We start from the raw sequence: 18990 nt of genomic DNA, 5'->3' as shown, positions 1-18990 counted from the left end.
CATTGATAATAAATTCCTATAGATCATCACCTGCCTTCTAGTCTCAGGGTTCTGTTATTTTTAGACCATCATTTTACATGCTATGTCTCTGAATGACTCCCCTCTCTCCGAGGTGTACAACTCATACTTACCTGGCAGGGGAGATACCATGATCAAGAAGGTGGTTCACCCAGGGCGAGGCTTAGCCATTGCACTCCGGCTGAGCTGACCTCTGCGAATTCCCCAAATGTGGGAATCTCGACTGCATAATTTCTGGTAGTGGGGGACTGCGTTCGCGCTCTCCCCTGATAATGTGTGAAAAGATAAAGCAGATCCTAAAAGGAAATGGAACTGATGGGGAGACTCTGATTCCATTTAAGCTGTTTGGTAGTAGAAAACATTTAAGTATTAGATATTGCCTGCTGGAAAGCTGTATTAGTGTCAATAAAAGAAGGAATCAATGTCATATATCTTGTGTCCCACTACTAAAGAAGTTAACGTGATAGTATTATACCCCCACAATTATTTAGTTAAAGTTTGTTCAGAGGGACTGTGTTTGCCCTCTCTGCCAATTATATTGTTAATTTATCAGGGCATCACTGAGCTCTTGGGCAGTCTGTCAGGCTACATGGCTCAGATGCACGGATATATAACGCCCCAGAGGTTCTAAATTGAATTGAGGTCTGGGGAACGTGAAGGCAAGTAAATGGCATCAATGGCTTTGTCATCCAGGATCTGCTTACACACTCATGATGAATGATGTTGCAGGCAGCAGAACGTTCGCCACTTCGTCTTTACACTCTTTCACATCTGTCACATTTGCTAATTGTGAACCTACTCTCATCTGTGAAGAGAACGGGACGTCAATAGTAAAACATGCACATACTGATGTTCTCTGGTGAATGCCAATCGTGCTGCACGGTGATGGGCTGTGAGCACAGGTCACCCTAGAGGACGTCAGGCCCCCATGCCTCCCTCATCGAGTCTATTTCTGTCAGTTTGGTCAGAAACATGCACACAAGTAGCCCGCTGTAGGTTATTTTGTAGGGCCCGGCAGTGCTCCTCATCCCACAAAGGAACAGATACCGGTTCTGCTGCTGGGTTGTTGCCCTTCTACAGCCCTGTCCAGCTCTCCTCGTGTAATGGCCCGTCTCATAGTACCCCCCTCCACGCTCTAAAGACTGTGCCCAAAGACACAGAAAAACCTTCTTGTGAAGGCTTGTATGGATGTGCCATCCTGGAGCTGGACTACCTGTTCAACATGAATGGACTGCTACCAGAAATGACAAGGGCAGTGGCAAAACTAGAGAAAAATCAGAACAATAAGGAGAGAAAAATGGTCTCTGGCCACCACCTGACTTCATTTTTTTTTTTTCTTCTGCTTATATTCTTCTACTCGTATATAATTACATTTCTCATGGTAATTGAACATTAAGCATTAAGCAATGTTTTGGGGTTAAATGCTGAACAAAATGATGTAAAAAGGTAACTATAAGTGCCAAATTTAATTCTTGCTCTCAACTTTGGTTCAATGATTTTGTCTGACTTCATAAACCATCCATTTAAACCAAAGCAGACCTAAAAATGGCAACTGAAATCATCAACTTAAACCAAGATCAAGAAACAATAAAATGCATTAAATACATTTCCAAATGGAGATAATTGAAGGACAGCACAGATTAAGGTCACACAGTTGAACACTTTTTGCTTTTTTAATAATTTCTTTTCACATTATTGTAACAAAAAAAGAGCAACTGCGCCATTTCAGCCTGCAGTTAAAACATTGCAAACTATGTTCATTTAAGGACAAACTCCTAAACAGCCTTCAGTCCGAGAAGCAAGACTACTTTGTGTTATTTCTGCGTGGCGGTGAATGAATTCTGGTCCATTAACTCGCCAACTCTCTCCTGCAGGGTCTGAACCACCTCTGCGAGGATGAAGACGTGTGTGTCGTCAAGGTCCTTGAGGATGAACTTCTTTCCCAGGGCCATCTTTTCATCCAGGTAGAGGAGGAACTGTTTCATGGCAGGATCACTGGTCCAGTAAGCGGAGGGTATTGAAGGAAACCGATTCATAAATCATTACATTCTGCACAACTATGAGGATTAACAGAATCAGTTAATCACTACATTTTATTAAATATTAAGTCTCCTTTTGTGCACAGCATCACTAGAGGAAAATCAATGTTTAGAATGACTTTATCTAGACAAATATTTCTGGGCAGATTAACAGTTTTCCTTACCATTCAACAAGGACACCTTTGTGTACGTTGACCATGTTGACAGGTGCAGAGAAAATCAGCAGTCGATGCAAATAAATTGTTCAAAACCTGCAGCACAATAAACAAAGATGTGTTACTTTTCTGAGCGTAAACACGACAAGCAATAGGCAAACCCAGAACAATACATTCCAGTGTAGACATAAACCAAAGTTTAAACAGTTTCCATGTTTAGGTCTCGTTGTGTTTACACAGTGAAGTGTTTAAGGAACACAGCTGCTAGCGTTAGCTTTGATTACTGGTTAGCTACTTAGCCTTCCATTAGTTCAAAGGTACGTTACACGAGCCCGCGGCTATTCTAAGTACTGCCATTTCAAAGTATTGAACAGAATACGCCACCAATAAAGGGGAGATACATAGATATGTTCAAGAGAAGGACTTTCACCAACCTGATAGCTGTAGGTAGTCCTCGTTTCATAGCGTTGTGGTGACGTACGGTCTGTACCGAGGGACAATCTTCAGCGATCCAAAAATTGCGCATGTGGCATACACGCAGTTTATTATCATTCATTCTAAAAAAGATATACTGTATTTAACGATGATGAATGAGTGTAATGTCGTGGTGGGTAAATTATATAAAAGCCCAGTATAAAATTCCGCAAAATAGTCTTAATGCCTCAAGAGATTTACACCAAAAAGTGTAAAATTAAATGAGATATGCAATAAGATATGCAGTGCAAAGTGGCTTTTAGATGAAAAAGATGACAAAACATAGACAAGTCCGACTCCAACTTCATATATTTATTCATTGTCAGCATTGCTAGAGGCAATGTGGACTAGAAACACATGGAGATGTATAACCCATTGCTTGGTTAGTCCAGTACAAATAAATAAAGCAACCTGAACTAATATTAATACAGTTCCATTTGAGGTAAAGTTCAGGAAGAAAATTGTTTGGCAGACAATATGACTGGCATACTGTAGTTAGAATAAAATGAATTATTACAAAATAAAAAAACGTAAACCACTCTGGTCAAAAGTACTATGGAGCCTGTGTGGCAAATACATGTCAGTGCATATTTAACTAAATATTGTATGAGCATATTGTGTCAAAAATGAAGCTGGTAAATCAAAAGATGAAAAGGAAAAAAGTGCCATAAAGAATAAAATCTACAATAAATTTAAATGAGCTGACATTTGTAATCATATTCTTAAAAAATTTAAATGATCTTTAAAAATTCTGACTCACTAGTGAGAGAGACCAATCTAGGAGGATGACTAGGAGAGCAAAAGTTTTCATCACAACTGACAGCTCAATTTGTAAAAAAGATATCAAATATTCCTAATCAAATTATGATCACATTAGTGGTTGTTAATGTCAGTGTGCATTAAGGAGAGGCAGTTATGTTTTCATTTAGTTTTGAGGGGATATGTGCCAGTGGTCCCCCCCATTTCAAGTAAATAGTAGGTTTATTCAGTGTGTTAAGTTCATATATTTTAGTTATTGGCTGATATAGCTCTGCAGTGCTTCCAGGATGAACTGAAGGCTGCGCTTGTAAAGAAATGAGTCCTTCTTCTCTGGCTTGCAGATGTTGAGATGATCTACGTCCACCTCGATGAGCTCCCCAATGCCAAGATCTGAAACCAAACCAGAGCAGGCTAAAGGTAAGAGCTCAAAGACATATTGCTTTTAAGATCTGTACTCTCTTTGCACATGCAGTCATATTTAAGCTGTACATCACAGATTAACTTCTTATTTCATGTGTGCATAATTGTTACATACTTGCTGACTGTGGTGGTACCACCAGTATCTTGATCATGGGACCAATGTTTGTTGGCAGCGTCTCTGCAAAGCTCAGCACTTTGAATTCCTTTTCCTTGGCCATGTTCAGGAAGTTCTCATTGAGGCTGCGCAGTGCTGGTGAGTCTTAAAAGCACATGGACAACAACTTACAATAGATGTTGAACAATTTCTATGAAAGACAGACAGTCATGGACTTCGTAATTCATTTTAACCAAATACCTTTACAAAGTTCTCTGACTTCTACAGAGGGAAAGAGAAGATATCTGACATTGACCGAGTACTCTGCCATAAAGGTGCCATGGTGAGGAACGCTGTAGAACATAATGCCCTTGGTGTTCTTTAACAGTCCTTGCATATCTGGGTCTTCTGAGGCATCCAGCAGCATTTTCTTCACAAGCAATCCTGATAGGAAAAAAAACAAATAGACAATAAGCACAACTTTTAAAGTAGATGCATATAATCACATGTAGGAACAGGTGTAAAATAAGACCAAGTCAAAACATTTTTCATGTTGTGTTCAAGGGGTTTGAGTAAAAATCTGAAGTGTATGTAGAAGGAAAGTTCTGATAGAATACCTCCCATACTGTGGGCTACCCAAACCACAGGCCTCTCTCCAACTCCTGCAAGTTTTAACTTCTTAAGTAGCTCACGACTTCTGTAGGCCAAGGACTTCCTGAAGAGACCAAAGAATGAATCAAGAGCTCACTTATTGAGTCTGTTGGAAGTGGGCAAAATAAATACTGGATAATTAAACATTTAATTTCATTAAGAATTGGAGCTTAATTAGCTTTAAATAGTCATGATGTTGGATGAGTTGTGCAAACAATATGCTTATTACTATTGGTAAGTAACCAAAGTCACTTTCCCAATGGTACAATATTTTATACTTAAACGGCAGTGGGCACATGAAGAAACTACAGCTTCCTCACCTCTGATTCTCAGCGGGACACTTTGCCACCCAGTCACTGAGGTGACTATCATACTCCACTGATAGTACTCTCAGATTTGGACAGTCGGCAGCCAACCACGACTGTCAATAAAAGAGTACATAATAACACAGAAGAACAGTGAGAGATGATTCATCTTTTTAGTATAATTCAAAAACTTTGTGAAACCTCACATTTAATTAACTAACACTTTTGAGTCTCCCTTATAGCCAGTAAGACCGATCCATAGTTGTTTTAAAGATTCAATATATAAATGTAGCAGGATGACATGCAACGGCACTTAATGGTGATGCACAGTACTCCACAGTAATGATAGGAATAAGGTGAACTCTTCACCTTTGGCCAGCACTCTGTGTAGTCCTCCCTGCTTTCTGCCTCTTTCTCTTCGTCTGAAATATTTGGGTCCTTCTGCCTCCACGTCTTAAAAGCTGCCCCAAGAATCCCATGGATGAAGAGCACGTCTGCCTTGATTGGCTGGCTGGAAATTAACACATTGTCAAGTGTTGGTTTACATACAAATTAACATTAAACTAATACTTTCAAAAAATAGGTAACAATAGAATTTATCGTTTTCCTACTTGCCACGTGTTTGTGGGTGAAGGATATAAACGCCGTCTTGGTATTTCTCTTTCACCGCCTCACTATCCAGGTTGGCCAGAGCGCGGGCTGCATGAGACGCCTGCATGACATGAGGAGACTGCATCATCTCAGCCAGGGCCAATACCCAGCCTGAAGGTGTGATAAAGATTAGGGAGAAAGAAAGAAACATATTGGATGTATTATACATCTGTTGTTACGTTTACAGTTAATACAATTGGTATTATCCACACATCATACTCAGTACACCCAGTCAAGATAAGAGATAAGATAAGATAATCCTTTATTAGTCCCGCAGCGGGGAAATTTGCAGGCTTACAGCAGCATAGAGTAAAGTGCACACAAGAGACATAGTAAAGAAAGACAAGATTAAAAAAAAACACAGAAAAAAACAAAACAAGTATTATAAATAAGCAAGAAAAACACAATAACTGAAATATAATATTTACAGACAGAAAAAAAAACTATTTTAACTATTATTGCACAGTGTTTTTATTGTCATGTGTCATGTGGTCTGCTGGGAGCAGAGCTGGTTGTGCAGCCTGACAGCAGCAGGAAGGAAGCAGCAGATTACAGATAACTAGAACTCTCTATGGAATAATCAGATGAGTTGCAGATTTACCGGACTGGGATATGGCCTGGTGAACATTCTCATTGAGTGCCAAATTTCCTATGATACGGACAATGTTCCTCTGAATCTTCAGGGAGTCTTTACGAAGCTGATAAACCCTCTGGAGGAGCTGCAGACCCCCGTTGGCAACTATGTGGTCACAGTGGCTCTGGACCTGCAAACCGGATGTGTTTCAGTAAGTTCAGAACATTTATCACCTTGCGTAGCAATTAAAAATCAACCAGCCTTAACAGGAGTTATTCCACTGAGATTTTTGCCAAGTAATGAACCAAATTAACTGATGAGGTTATAGCTGTTTCTGTTAAGAAAACTATTAAATTTAATTCAGTTCAATGTGCCGTGTATACAATTAAAGCACTCTATTTCTATAAATACTTGGATGACGGCAACAATCCCTCCAACCATGAACCACAAGAATCCACTGAATTAACCAAACTGAAACAAAAGGTGTTTTGTATTATGAACGAGCTTTTACTTTTATATATTGCGGGAAGATGAACAAGATTTGTTGTTGAATGCAGTTCTGTGTTGTGTTTAACCGATAACTATGATGAGTTCATTAAAGGGAATCGGACAACTTCCCCAAGACTAGATCATGTTTAGATGCGTGGTTGCTATCATTACCTTTGAGTGCTGTACCAGTGCCTGTAGGCAGAAGGATTCCACCTTCTCAGAGGGAACCGAGGTGAGGCTCTGTGCGTAAGGTAGCCCATTACCTCCGAAACACCACAGACCACCCTGCAACATAAGAGAGTGCATGTGTTAGTATGAGGATTGAAAGATTTTAATTTTCAACCCTTTTGAACAAACAAAACGTTGTTCTCCTGCTGGTCTATTTTCTAGGTAGTCATTTTCCAAAAGACTGTATTCAGAAGTGCATGCCTGAGTCCATCATTCCGTCTCAATTACCCGTTGTGCTGCCAAGGACTGGGTGCTCTCTCTGAGGGCCAGTGAGGTAAAGTACTGAACACATTTGTCCACCTCAGACTGAGGCAGAGACGCCAGCAGCTGCCTCAGTCCATCCTCTGCCGACAAACCCTGTGAAGAAATCAAAACATCTTATTCATCATCTTTTAAACCTATATGAAGTAAATCTAATGTAAGCAATCTATACTGTTGAATAGTTAGTGTCGCTTGCACTTTGAAGTAAAATAGATTTTGAGGTATCCTACATAATAGACCAATCTATGCAGATACTTACATCCTCCAGGTGAGGCAGTGCAGGTGAGCGCAGGAAGAATCGAAGGTCTACCTGAGGAGTCCGGGCCAGGCCCACTGCTGTTCGCTGGTCTATAACCTGGGCTGCTGTCTGGTACTGGTAGTCTGCGTTATTGACAACAGGTGTGAATTATTCCCACCTCAGGTTTACAGTGAACCTGAAGTTATATGCAACAATTTGGGGTATTTTACCGTGCCAGTGGTGATTTTCTGCAAGCTCCTGAACAGCTTGTAGTCTGATGGCTTTATTGGCTGACCCTGTTCTCTTCAGTAAGACCCATAATGCCACCTCGTGTGGGTCTGCATCAACATGGCTGAAGTGCTCTAAGACATACAAACAGAAAGCTCACTGACTAGGTGAACATTTCCAGTATAAGGTGGATACAGGGTAAACAAATATTGCTAAAGGCACAATGAAATTCAGTCAAACTCTATTTACCACAACTAGCTACCAGTATCTACACTACCACTTTAAGATTATTTACACAGCTAAGAAGTTACAAACCTTGTGGTTTCAAAACTTGTGTCATCAACTTGGCAGCTTTTCATTTTTTAAAAGTCAAAAGTTGATTTATTAGAACTCTTGTGGGAATATAAAGTCATGAAAAAGATTTAACATTTCTATAATAAAAACAAATCTGTGCATTTATAATTAAAAGTCATGAGTGATTAATACAGAGGTAGTATAAGGCGATCAAAAACAATAAATCATTTATATTACAGCCTGCACAATATGCACATGAATGTAAGAACTAGGAGATATCAAAACAGGATGTGAGTGTGGAAAGCAGGTGTTTCCTTTAGCCTTAATGTGCACACCCCACATAAAAATGAGTGGGCAGCTGTAGTTTTATGAGAATACAATCTGTTCCTCTATTAGCAGCAACTTCTGCTTTCCAGTCTAAGAAATATGAGGGGCAGTACTATGGTCACAAACTGTAAAATTTAAGATATAATGAAAACTTTTGGTTTTCTTACCGTCTAGTGATTGCAGCAAAACCCTAGATGATATTTCCATGAACCGCCTTGCTGCTTTATGAAGTTCCCTCCTTGCTTTGTGTGTAAGCCCTGGAAAACACAGTGTGAAAAAATACAACAATTACCTAGAAAATAATAATTTAATATCTATAAAAACACTATCAAGAGAACAGATGCTATTTAGTAATGTTTGCTTATTTGTATCTCAGTAGAGATTGGTAGTTGATTGTTTCATTAAATAAATACGTGCATATTCCAGATGTTATCTAGCTGGTCTGGGAAGTCCAAAAACAAACATCTGAACTAAACAAAATCTAAAAATGGGTCTCATTCTTTTCAGTTTTGTAAGGTGTTTAAAAGCGACACAAGATCATTTCCAATTTAGTCTTGAAGTCTAGGTAGATTACATTCAGTACCTGCAGTGAGGTTCTCCTTTTCATCTGAGGGAGTGGCTTTAAGATAGATGTAAGACTTGTACTTCTCCTGAAGAATTGCACTGGTGTCAATGGTCACAGCCTTGTCCAAGGCCACCACTTCGTAAGTGATAAAAAGACAGCCCCTATACAAAGGTAATGGATAAGCTGTGGTTTACAGGGAGAGATCTTTTCACACAAGTCTAGGATCTAGAAGTACGTATGTAAATACTTTAACTTACCCCGAGACAACTGCCCCAGTTACCTTAGCAACCTTCCCTAAATGTCAGCAGAAAAGAAAGCCATTTACATAAGGGTTTGGAGATGTGCTCCCAAAAGCATAAAGGTTGCATCTATGTATTAAATGTACTTTAACCCTTTCATGCATAGAGGTCACTACAGTGGACAGCTATTCAAATGTTGTTTTCTTGTATATGCATTGGTTTTGATGCCATAGTTGCACATCAGCCACTACAATAGCACTCACTGTAGTGGCTGATGTGCAACTATGCACAACCAACTCTGCTCCCAGCAGACCACATGACACATGTGCAATAAAATACACTGTGCAATTTATATTTCTAGCTATAATAGTTTTCTGTCTGTACATATAATATTTCAGTTACTGTGGATTTTCTTTTACTGTTTTTTATTGCTTATTTATAATAATTGTTTTTTTATTTCATTTTAATCTTGTTTTTCTTTTACTATGTCTCTTGTTTTGCACTATACTCAACGCTGCTGTAATCCCGTAAATGTCCCCGCTGCGGGACTAATAAAGGATTATTTTATTTGATCTTATTTTATGCCATCAAAACCCATGCATATACAAGAAAACAACATTTGAATAGCTGTCCACTGTAGTGACCTCTATGCACGGAGGGGATAAACCAGCAGAATGAGCAATATGCACAGAGGCCCATTCTGTCTCGTAATGACTTACTTAAATGTTTTGACTGAAGCACTTTCTTCACTCCAGGTCCAGCTGTGCTCAGCCTCCGACAGCGGATCAACCGCAGAGCTGCACCGGACATCCTCCGCCTGCACGTCACCAGTATGTTGGAGACAGATTTAAAACAACTTGTAACAATGACTGAAGTCATCAAACCATGTAACCTTACACGTCCACTAGCATTCATCTTTATGTTGCACTAAACCAAGCTACGCTAAAGTAAACAACGGGACAGGCTAGGCTAACCGTAAGCTAACACTGCTCAAGGTTTAGCTTTTAGGATAACGTTTCACCTTTAAGGCTTCAGCGTCAGATTACTGCCCCGTTAGCTGGCTGAAGTTGACGTTAACCGTCTCATGTCATTACCTTTATTTCTCGACACACTTCAAAAGGGACTACAGGAATGTTCTCCGCGGGTTGCTGCGCCGCGAAAACTTGTCTCACAAATAATACGTCATCAATGGCAACTGACGTTATCAGAAGTGTGCACGTGACGTCATTGGATGTAGTCCACTTGCAATAGAGTTAATTTGATGATGTGTGTTTGCTCCTTTCGTCCTGTGCCAAAGTTGAATATGTTTTATTAGGAAACAGAAACAGAAAACCAGGACTGTCTGCTCAAAGGGAGTGGACAAAACAATAAATAAAAACAAACATGTAATACAATACCACAATCACACAACTCAAACTATTGTAGTGATTATAATTTTCGGACGGATAATGTGCCTTTGGTACCGACTGATTTACATGAAGCCATAGTTTGCAGTGGTAATATATTTAATTGCCTTCTTGCCTTCTTTTTCTTTTTTGACAAGGTAGTTCCATTACTGGCCCCACCAATACACAACATCACAATGCAATACTGTACATCAACACCACAATATCAAAATGCTCAAATTGTCTAAAACAGTCAACAAAAATTGATCTTTAGAAACTTCTTTAAGGTAATATTCATTCTATTTGGACGACTTCTGTATTGTTGCAATATTTTGCAGGTGTTCATGTTATTATGTCCATATCTTGTGTTGCCCCATGCCAGAAAGGCCACTGCTTTGTGTGTGCTAGCAGACACCCTACAGACCACGGGTTTTGTATAGAAAAATCAGTGTTCATGCTTTTCATTCTAGCTTTTATTGCATTCATTTATGAGCAAAGTTCAGTAAATTACGATATCATTTTAACAACAAAACTTTTTACACCCAACATTCTGTATATTTCTTTCAAGCTCACACATACTGTACTCGCAACACAGACACACTAAATTAGTTTGAATACCACGCACCCCCACATACCACAGCTCTGTACAACACATGTCAGACAGCAATTAAAACATCAAATGAGTTTAAAGCCGTCTACACTAGGTTTTGCATAGATACATCCATGGCAGAGTTTATTAAATACAAGTTAGTACAGAAACATTTGCCTTCCTTTGAGCCACACATACACAATCATTCTCTCTTTTGCATAGATTTTATCTCTCTTTTGCAGCGGGGGCAAAGGAGAAGTCTTGCCTTGCAGCGTAAATGCCCTGACACCAGTATTCATTTGTATGTCTTTATACAGGCAGCTAATTTTGAGGTGGAATCATTTCTTTTCATGTTTTTGAATGTTTTAAATCAGTATTAAAAAAAAATAAAGGGAAGAATGCTTACATCAACACAAGATATATACTAACAAACCAAAAGACATAGAAAAATGATTTTAGTTTCAGAGTGTTATTGTGTTGAGCAGGGCACACAATTTACCTTAATGTCCTTTGTTGACTTCTCTCTGCTCCACCTTGTCATATAAATCAATACAGATTTAGTCCAATATCATTTGTAAATCCATTAAAAACTCTGGGCTCATTTAGTTAAGAGTCAGCCTGGTTGTCTCACTCCTCAGGTGCGTGTTTCCTGATATGCTCTAATAATGCTCTCATAAGCTGGAGGTGGGGTCTGTGTAGCATGGGAACCCCTCAGGCCATTGTTCCCCCAAAATGACTCAGGTCTGGGTGGGGTGGCAGCTGGCCGGGCTTCTGTTTGAGCTGATCCAGTTGACGTGGTCAGAGTCGGCGTACGAGGAAGCGTGGTCTGGCTCCCTTCCTCTGCCTCTCTCGCAATTTGGCTGCACTGGAGCAGAGGGTGGAAGGTGGAGGCCCTGAAGCTGGATTTGTGCCCCAGTGGATCGAGGTGATCTGGGGAGGAAGTCTGGCGGTGGAAGCTGAAAGCAGCACTGACCAAACTGTTGTTGCTGCGCCGGTCGTAGCTGCTGTTGCGGTTAAAGCCTGGGCGGTTGCGGGAAGACATGCGTGATTGGCGGGGAAGACGGCGGGTGATGCTGGCAGAGCCTGCTTTGCGTCGGGACATCCAGGTCAAAATCACGTAAACCAAAGCCCCCAAGACCAGGCCCACCGCGATGGACACACAGAAAGCTATGATCAGAGGGACTGGGAAAAGAGAAACATATCAAATAGGATATTTTATGAACTGTGCTTCAATATGTATTTTTGATTGATCTTTAACAAACAGACTACATATTTTTTGTTTCTATGTGATTTTTTTTTTTTTAATTGGTACACTTCTCCTGCAGAATCAACTTTTTTAACCTTCAGGTTCACTGTAAGGAACAAGAATTTAATAATAGTTATGCACATGCAATAAGATCAAAATGCACTTAATCCTTAATAATATTATTTTTTATTATCCCCTGGGAATGTAAGGAATTTTAGCCAATATTACAACAAACATCTGTCTGTAACAAATAAAGGATTGCCAGCAGTTTCTTGACAAATCGATTATAGGCTTTCTTCTTTCATGTTTGCCAGAGCAAGTTTTTTGGAGACAATGAACTGATTGCATTTCCACAAAAAAAGTCACTGGCTTTTTGCTCATTGCTTCTGTCTTGGAAGCAGTAGTGCCCACATAAGCGTGCTTGAGAGAAGAGAGAGAATGCAGCAGCTAAAACAAATCCTGTGGACTGCTGCCAGCAAAAACAAATCAATTTCCTCTAAATACAGTTAAGCACTAAAAGACTGAACCCACATTTATATCAGCCCATATTTCCACAGCAGTTTCTTTTTTTTTCTGTAACTTAGGGAAAAGGGAAAGGAGACACTGGTCAAAAGTCATCTGGAAATGACATTTAGGAAAACTAAGAACTAGGAAAACATGTCTGGACCTTATGGATTTGGAGCGAGTTGCAAAAGTTTAAATTAAGTAATCTTCAAAAGGAATCATGCCCACAATCTGTTTCAGAGGTGATTAAAGCTAAGATTCCTGAGGGAACAAAAGTGCAGATCAGAGAGACCACAGGAAAAAAAGACCTGCTAAAAGAGAAGGGAAGTTAGAAAAAACTCACCAGCATCAAACGACTGAAGTATTTCCAGAAAGAGATTTGTGTTGTTCACGGCCATGATTTCAAGGAGAAGAAGAGGGACTGATACTCAGTTCAGTCTGTCTTTTACTCCCTCCTTCTCCCTTCTCTTCTTCTGTCAGTTCTTGTCTCTCTTTACTTCTGATGGGTTTTCCTGTCTTTCTGCCTCCCCTCTTTCCTGTTCTCTCTCAATTTTCCCCTCTCTCGTCCCTTTCTCACTTTCCCTGTCAGTATGTCTAAGCCCAGAGGCACACAGGACTGGTGGCTAACTCTGGCGGCCGTCTTGTTTATGGAAGCGGAAAGCTACACTGTCACATTTCCTGCTTTCCTGCTTGAAATTAGCAACAGGAGTGGCTTATCTATCCAGGACAGAGATCCTGGAGGTGGGGAGACGGGGTGTTGCTATAATCACTTCCTCTCCCATCATTTCCTTCAGATTGATTAATGTAAAATGGTATCACCCAAGTACTGTGAGACTCAGTACTTCAGCTTTCACCAAAGGAAAGTCGACCACACTCACCAATATTTTTGTTTCTTTCAGAAATGATAAATATTTCAATCTTTCATATATTTTTTCCTTCCACCACAGAGACCACATGGAACACTTCACCATAAGATGCAATGTCAGTTACAGGCCTGAAATTGGTGTTTAACACAAAACCACAGCTGGAATTGATGCTCACAATACTGTAAGTGCTTTAAATATTCAGTTAATGATGCCCTGGCATATTCTTTTAACATACTGTGTGGATATCTGCCTGTTCTGATTTCCAGAGTCTTTCCACAGTGTCGGCCAGTGTCAGTGGTGCCTGCATTGGATATCTGGTGTTTTCTCAGTTGGAGTGGTCCAGTATAAACATTGTAGTTTGATAAGATAGAAAAGCAGCCCACTTACTCTTTCAATGCACCAATTATTTTACTTTCAAAAAGCAGGATAGAGTGAATGAAAATGAAGCTCTTTGTGTTGCTCATTCTTAATTCCGCAGTCAGCATTATATTAATCCCCTCCAAGCCAAATCTGCCATGTCATCAGTATAGTCAGAAGGAAGGATGCGTGTAGTCATGTTGGTATGCATCTAATGTAGAGCAGCCCCGTTTGCCCCACGAGTTTTGGATATCACTTCATCATAACCTTCACCTTAAATTCAACCTCAGCATTAATCAAGTCTCCCTGTTAATCCTGTTCAGTGAAAAAACAAATCTTTGTGAGTGAGTTATACTTAGAAGTTGACTACCTTCACCCTTCTCAATGTAAAATAGAGAGAGAAAATAGCCCGACCAAAGCCTGAACTTCCTTTAATTGTTGGCTCTGCCGTAAAACCTGTCCTAAATATCCAGCAAACACCCATAACACTCGGTTAAAAAATAGTATGTGTGGCCACTGGCCATTGTGTTCTGTTATAGAGTAGTTGGAGTGTAATGGGCTCATAGGTGGAGGACACATTCTTTTAGCTTTATATCTGAAGTTCATAACCTTATCAAAATGTCATTGGGCAGAGTGGTGGGAACTAACATCTAAAACAGGGAAACTAGATCTCTGTTAGGACTTGAAGCAACGAAGGATACATTACTGCTGTGGTAAAAACAAAATACAGAACAGTGAGGAGTTTCTATTTATAGATTAGATCAATCAACATCTCATTCACTTTTTTTAGTGTGCCATTCTGGGACAGCACATATGCAGAAACTATAATTACAGGGACATGGATAAGGGAAATGGAACCTTTTTTTTTTTTTTTTTTATACATTTAAATAAATACCACTGTGGTCAGTAATATTTTGATGTAGAGGCTGAGTCAACCGCTAGGGAGTGACAGTCTATTTTATGTGGTCTCCCTGTGCCCTCTTTGAACAGTAGAGGGAGCAATACTCCAGGATAACTTCATAGCACATCTCATCATGTGTCCTGGAAGCCTCAGAGAACTCCCAACCCGTCCACCAAACATGCAAACACAACTAGCCTGTTTTAAATAGTCAACATGAAAAAAAAAACATCCAGGTAAGCTGATCAATCTGTGTTTTTCTAAAGAAATAATATAGGGAGCTAAAGTGACATCTTATATTTGAATTCAATTTGCTCAACGTGTTAAGCAGTGTGGGTGGTGGGCTATAAGTACTGATTATTGTATGGTTTACATACACAACATCATCCTCCGCATGTTTCTAGCAGAAAACTCACCCTGCAGTTTTGATATCACATATGTGCAGCTCAGTGAGGATTGGTCTGCGTTGACATAAGATAGGATACGAAGTCATGTTTTTGCTAGGTTTGCAAAAACATGTGTTTTTCCCCCTAAGAAAACAATGGAAGGCAGTTGTGAGTTAAATCCACATCTTTTTAATGTCTGATAACATTGGAATACTCTGGGCTACAAACATCAGTATAACTTATTTAACATCACTTGTAATAAAAAGATTTGTCCCCTTTGTTTAAGGAAACATCTGAGTTAATACTAGATAAAATGGCTTATTGAGTGAGTTTTGCAGCACATAAATAATTTCTCTCTGGCATTATGTTGATTTTGACATGCAGGTCGGCGACAAACTTTATAATGAGATTTTTAGAAAACTGCTGACTATGCATGGGAGAGATTACCACAATGGCGGTCTTGGTCCCAGCTCTCTGCCTGTGCATTGATTAGATAAGAAAACGGATCTTAATGGGAATGGGTCTGGTTTTCTAAAGGAAGATTTCTTATTGACCCCTGTGCTTTGTATCCACTCTCTGCTCCCCTCTGCTGCAGCAGTGTCTGCTCTCTGTTTTGCTGAATGTGTTTGGTCCTGCAGGGCTCTGGATGGTAGAGGTCACCCCCAGCAGAGCTGCGTAAAAATTTAGGAATCAGCAGTCCGTCTCTGCTGCAGAGGAGCGAGCCAATCCAACTAAATCCCACAGTTTATCACATTGGCAAGTCTAGCAGCAGATTCTGACAACATGACTTCAAAATGGTTAGATGTTTTATTTATATATTTATTGGGATGAATTGCTGATTTAGTTGTTACTGTGTGGGTTGAGCTTAAACTACCAAGTGAATTGATTTGCCCCTGGTTGTCCTATGACAGTTGTGATTGGGTAGGCATATCATTTGAAATTTTTTAATTTTTTGTCCTGTATATGCCATATTCTGTCCATAATGTGCTGTCATTTTAATTGAGAAACTTGCGCAAATAATTTATTTGGCGGTGAGATATGCCAATGATGGTAATAATTTGGGAATGATTCACATGCAACAATTCTTCAATCTAAATAATCACCCCTTTTCTCAAATCATTTTGTGTTTTTTCCCGGTAAACCTCATACTTCCTCATTCACTGTAGACAAACAGTACACAGCAGAGCTTTGAAAGAGAGCCTCCACAATGCAGAGATCAAGAAATCTGGATTCACAAATAGATTGTGGAGAGCTGTTCCTCTCTCCTGCAGATTCTCATCCATAAAGTCGCTCTCATTCACCTGCTCTAATGTGAACATCTTATTAACATAAAGCCATTCCATAAATTAATCCTCAAAGCAGATTGCACTACACTGTCATCACAACAAATCGAATCGCCATGCACCACATCTGTGCATTTTTGTGAGTGTCATTCATTGATCAAATTGAGCAGAAGATCTGCAATCAATAATAATTTATCAGCTTTTATACGTTCCATGCCCACTCCTCTGTACCTCACTTTGTTGAACGAGGCTGAGGCCGGAGCAGTGCAGCTCCCCTTTCAGCTCCTCTAAGAGCTCTCCTGAGATGATGATGAAAGGACTTGTCTAATGGGATTACACATCGTGATAAGTGCTCAGAGCCTAGTGGTCCGTCACACCTCCCTCCTGCATTTCAAAGAGTGGCATTGATCTGCTGTGCAGTAGCAAATATCGGCAATAGACTTTTGGAGAGATGTTTTATTGGCAGGGGTGTTTTTTTAATTGATTGTTTACTCATATCGGTCACATTTTATTTTAAAAGGTAAAATCCCCTGTTGCATTAAATTCCCATTTCTTTTTAGAAAAGTTGTTGAAACGGAATACCGAAATGATGTCATGAGAGAAATCCTGGAGCTGCCCAATGAGCAGTGAATGATTGAGTAATCCACAGTAAACTAAACACGGTGACTTCATGGTGAGTTAAAGCTGGAAACCTGACATCCAAATCAAACTATATTTTACTTAATACTTTATCGTTATCAGTTAAGTACATTGATTATGTCATGATTCAGTTTATGACCCCAGATTCATCATCAATTTACAATTTTAGTAATTAAAATAATAAAGGTATAACTGTAATAAAATAGAACAAAAAAAATTGAAAGAAAGGAAAAAGTGCATTTACCTTACTCCATCAAGATAGATGAACTGTATTTGTACTTTAATACATACTGTATGTTTATGCACTCATACATCTTACGTAAATCACTATACATATCAATACATGTATATATATAAACATGTATACTGTATACATTACTTCCACTACCCAGTCAAATAAAACTACAAACTGAAACGAGAGCTACAGTTGATCATATTTATAACATTACATTACAGTCATTTAGCAGACGCTTTTATCCAAAGCGACTTACAATCAGTAGTATATTACATATCATTCACCCATTCATGACAGGCTACCATGCAAGGTGCCACCATCAGACTCTAACTAACACTCATGCAACATCCAGTCCACACCTTTGGCAAAGCCTTCGGGAGCAACTTGGGGTTAAGTGTCTTGCCCAAGGACACATCAACTGCCGAAGCCGGGTATCGAACCACCGATCCTCTGAATGGAGAACTACCTTGCTCTCCACTACGCCACAGCCGCCCCACAAAACAGCCCACAAAATAAGTCAGTATTTCAATTTTAGCAACCCATGAAAGTCTCACCTGATATCATCAATTCAAGACCTCATGCTCTGATTTATTCACAGAATAATTACAATATCAATTCTGTTTTAGGGGGGATTCTATCTTTAACATAGTATGACTGCTATATCTCAGTCCAAATACAGAAAGACGTGTTGTGGCCATCAGAGGCGAGGTTTGCTGCAGCAGATTCTGTCCTCTGTTCTTCCTTTTTTTGTCGATCACTTGCTGACCAACACTTTCTCTCCCACACTCACAGACACTACACACATCTTACAGTGGCACCAGTTGGCACGGGAAGATACCTGGCATGCTATTGGTCCTGAAGAGAGAAGGAAGAGCCATCCCTTTTGATTGGACAGCAGGTGGCAGCGCAGGAAGACCAGGAAGCTGTCTTGTCTGCAGAAGTAAAAGGCTCAGGCTTACTGTATGTGATTGCTGGCACACACATACAGTATGCCCTTACGTCATCATTGGGGGAGGAGCTTCTCTGAGTGAGAGGATTGCAGACTGCTACTGCAACAGGGATGACTTGAAAAGAGAAACACAGCATGCAACATGGACAAGATTCAGCCTCGATAGGCTGCAGTCAGTGGGAAATGCAAAACTACTGCAGCTCAATCTGAGTCCTGATCACAGCATCAGAGCCTTTGCCGGGGTGACGCATGGGAGTTGGGACGTGACTTTGGTGACCTCAGGACAACAGCATGGCAACACCCCGGCACTATGGACACACTACTCGGGATATTGCCAATGTGATGCAGAAGCTGCAAGGTAGGTGTAAAATGCTTACTCACTCACACTGCTCCACCTTGGTTTGCAGCGTTTTTAGAGGTGACCCAGTGCTTGGCATGACACAGCAAAACAGTACAAGCCATTTACTGTTTCTGTAAAAAGGTTCTACATGTATTTTATCTGTTCTGCTCATGACCCTGTAAGTCTTATCTGTGGAGGGCTGTTGTTCAAGTTCAAATGGCTTATAAACGTGTGGTATGAAAAGAACATAACAGAAAGGGATATGCAATATCACAGCATGCAGTACTCAAGCTCGTTGGGGACA

The 18990-nt window shown here is 40.0% G+C and overlaps 3 protein-coding genes and 1 non-coding gene across 4 annotated transcripts; 1 reads left to right on the top strand and 3 right to left on the bottom strand.

Annotated features, from left to right (window-relative positions):
• Positions 1–123: 123 nt before the first annotated feature.
• On the top strand, positions 124–287 carry LOC129107645 (U1 spliceosomal RNA). The gene has a single exon (XR_008531894.1). It is a non-coding gene; the product is annotated as a U1 spliceosomal RNA (small nuclear RNA).
• A 1388-nt stretch (positions 288–1675) lies between these two features.
• On the bottom strand, positions 1676–2718 carry gtf2h5 (general transcription factor IIH, polypeptide 5). The gene is made up of 3 exons (XM_054618354.1): positions 2647–2718; positions 2222–2308; positions 1676–2013 (listed from the first exon to the last, which is right to left on the bottom strand). The coding sequence occupies exons 2-3, from the start codon at positions 2254–2256 to the stop codon at positions 1833–1835; spliced, it is 216 nt and encodes a 71-aa protein (XP_054474329.1). The 5' UTR covers positions 2257–2308; positions 2647–2718; the 3' UTR covers positions 1676–1832.
• Positions 2719–2983: 265 nt separating this feature from the next.
• serac1 (serine active site containing 1) lies at positions 2984–10185 on the bottom strand. Its single transcript, XM_054618352.1, has 17 exons — positions 10104–10185; positions 9729–9826; positions 9028–9064; positions 8789–8931; positions 8373–8462; positions 7587–7718; positions 7378–7499; positions 7086–7214; positions 6801–6914; positions 6168–6330; positions 5527–5677; positions 5285–5426; positions 4931–5031; positions 4577–4674; positions 4221–4403; positions 3981–4124; positions 2984–3835 (listed from the first exon to the last, which is right to left on the bottom strand). The coding sequence occupies exons 2-17, from the start codon at positions 9817–9819 to the stop codon at positions 3699–3701; spliced, it is 1977 nt and encodes a 658-aa protein (XP_054474327.1). The 5' UTR covers positions 9820–9826; positions 10104–10185; the 3' UTR covers positions 2984–3698.
• A 1420-nt stretch (positions 10186–11605) lies between these two features.
• myct1a (myc target 1a) lies at positions 11606–13360 on the bottom strand. Its single transcript, XM_054618353.1, has 2 exons — positions 13077–13360; positions 11606–12165 (listed from the first exon to the last, which is right to left on the bottom strand). The coding sequence occupies exons 1-2, from the start codon at positions 13129–13131 to the stop codon at positions 11618–11620; spliced, it is 603 nt and encodes a 200-aa protein (XP_054474328.1). The 5' UTR covers positions 13132–13360; the 3' UTR covers positions 11606–11617.
• Positions 13361–18990: the final 5630 nt, after the last annotated feature.

This window comes from Anoplopoma fimbria, chromosome 18, assembly GCF_027596085.1.
Source record: "Anoplopoma fimbria isolate UVic2021 breed Golden Eagle Sablefish chromosome 18, Afim_UVic_2022, whole genome shotgun sequence".
NCBI classification, from domain to species: domain Eukaryota; kingdom Metazoa; phylum Chordata; class Actinopteri; order Perciformes; family Anoplopomatidae; genus Anoplopoma; species Anoplopoma fimbria.
The sequence above is the reverse complement of the archived record's forward strand: the minus strand, read 5'-3'. Positions and strand labels throughout refer to the sequence as shown.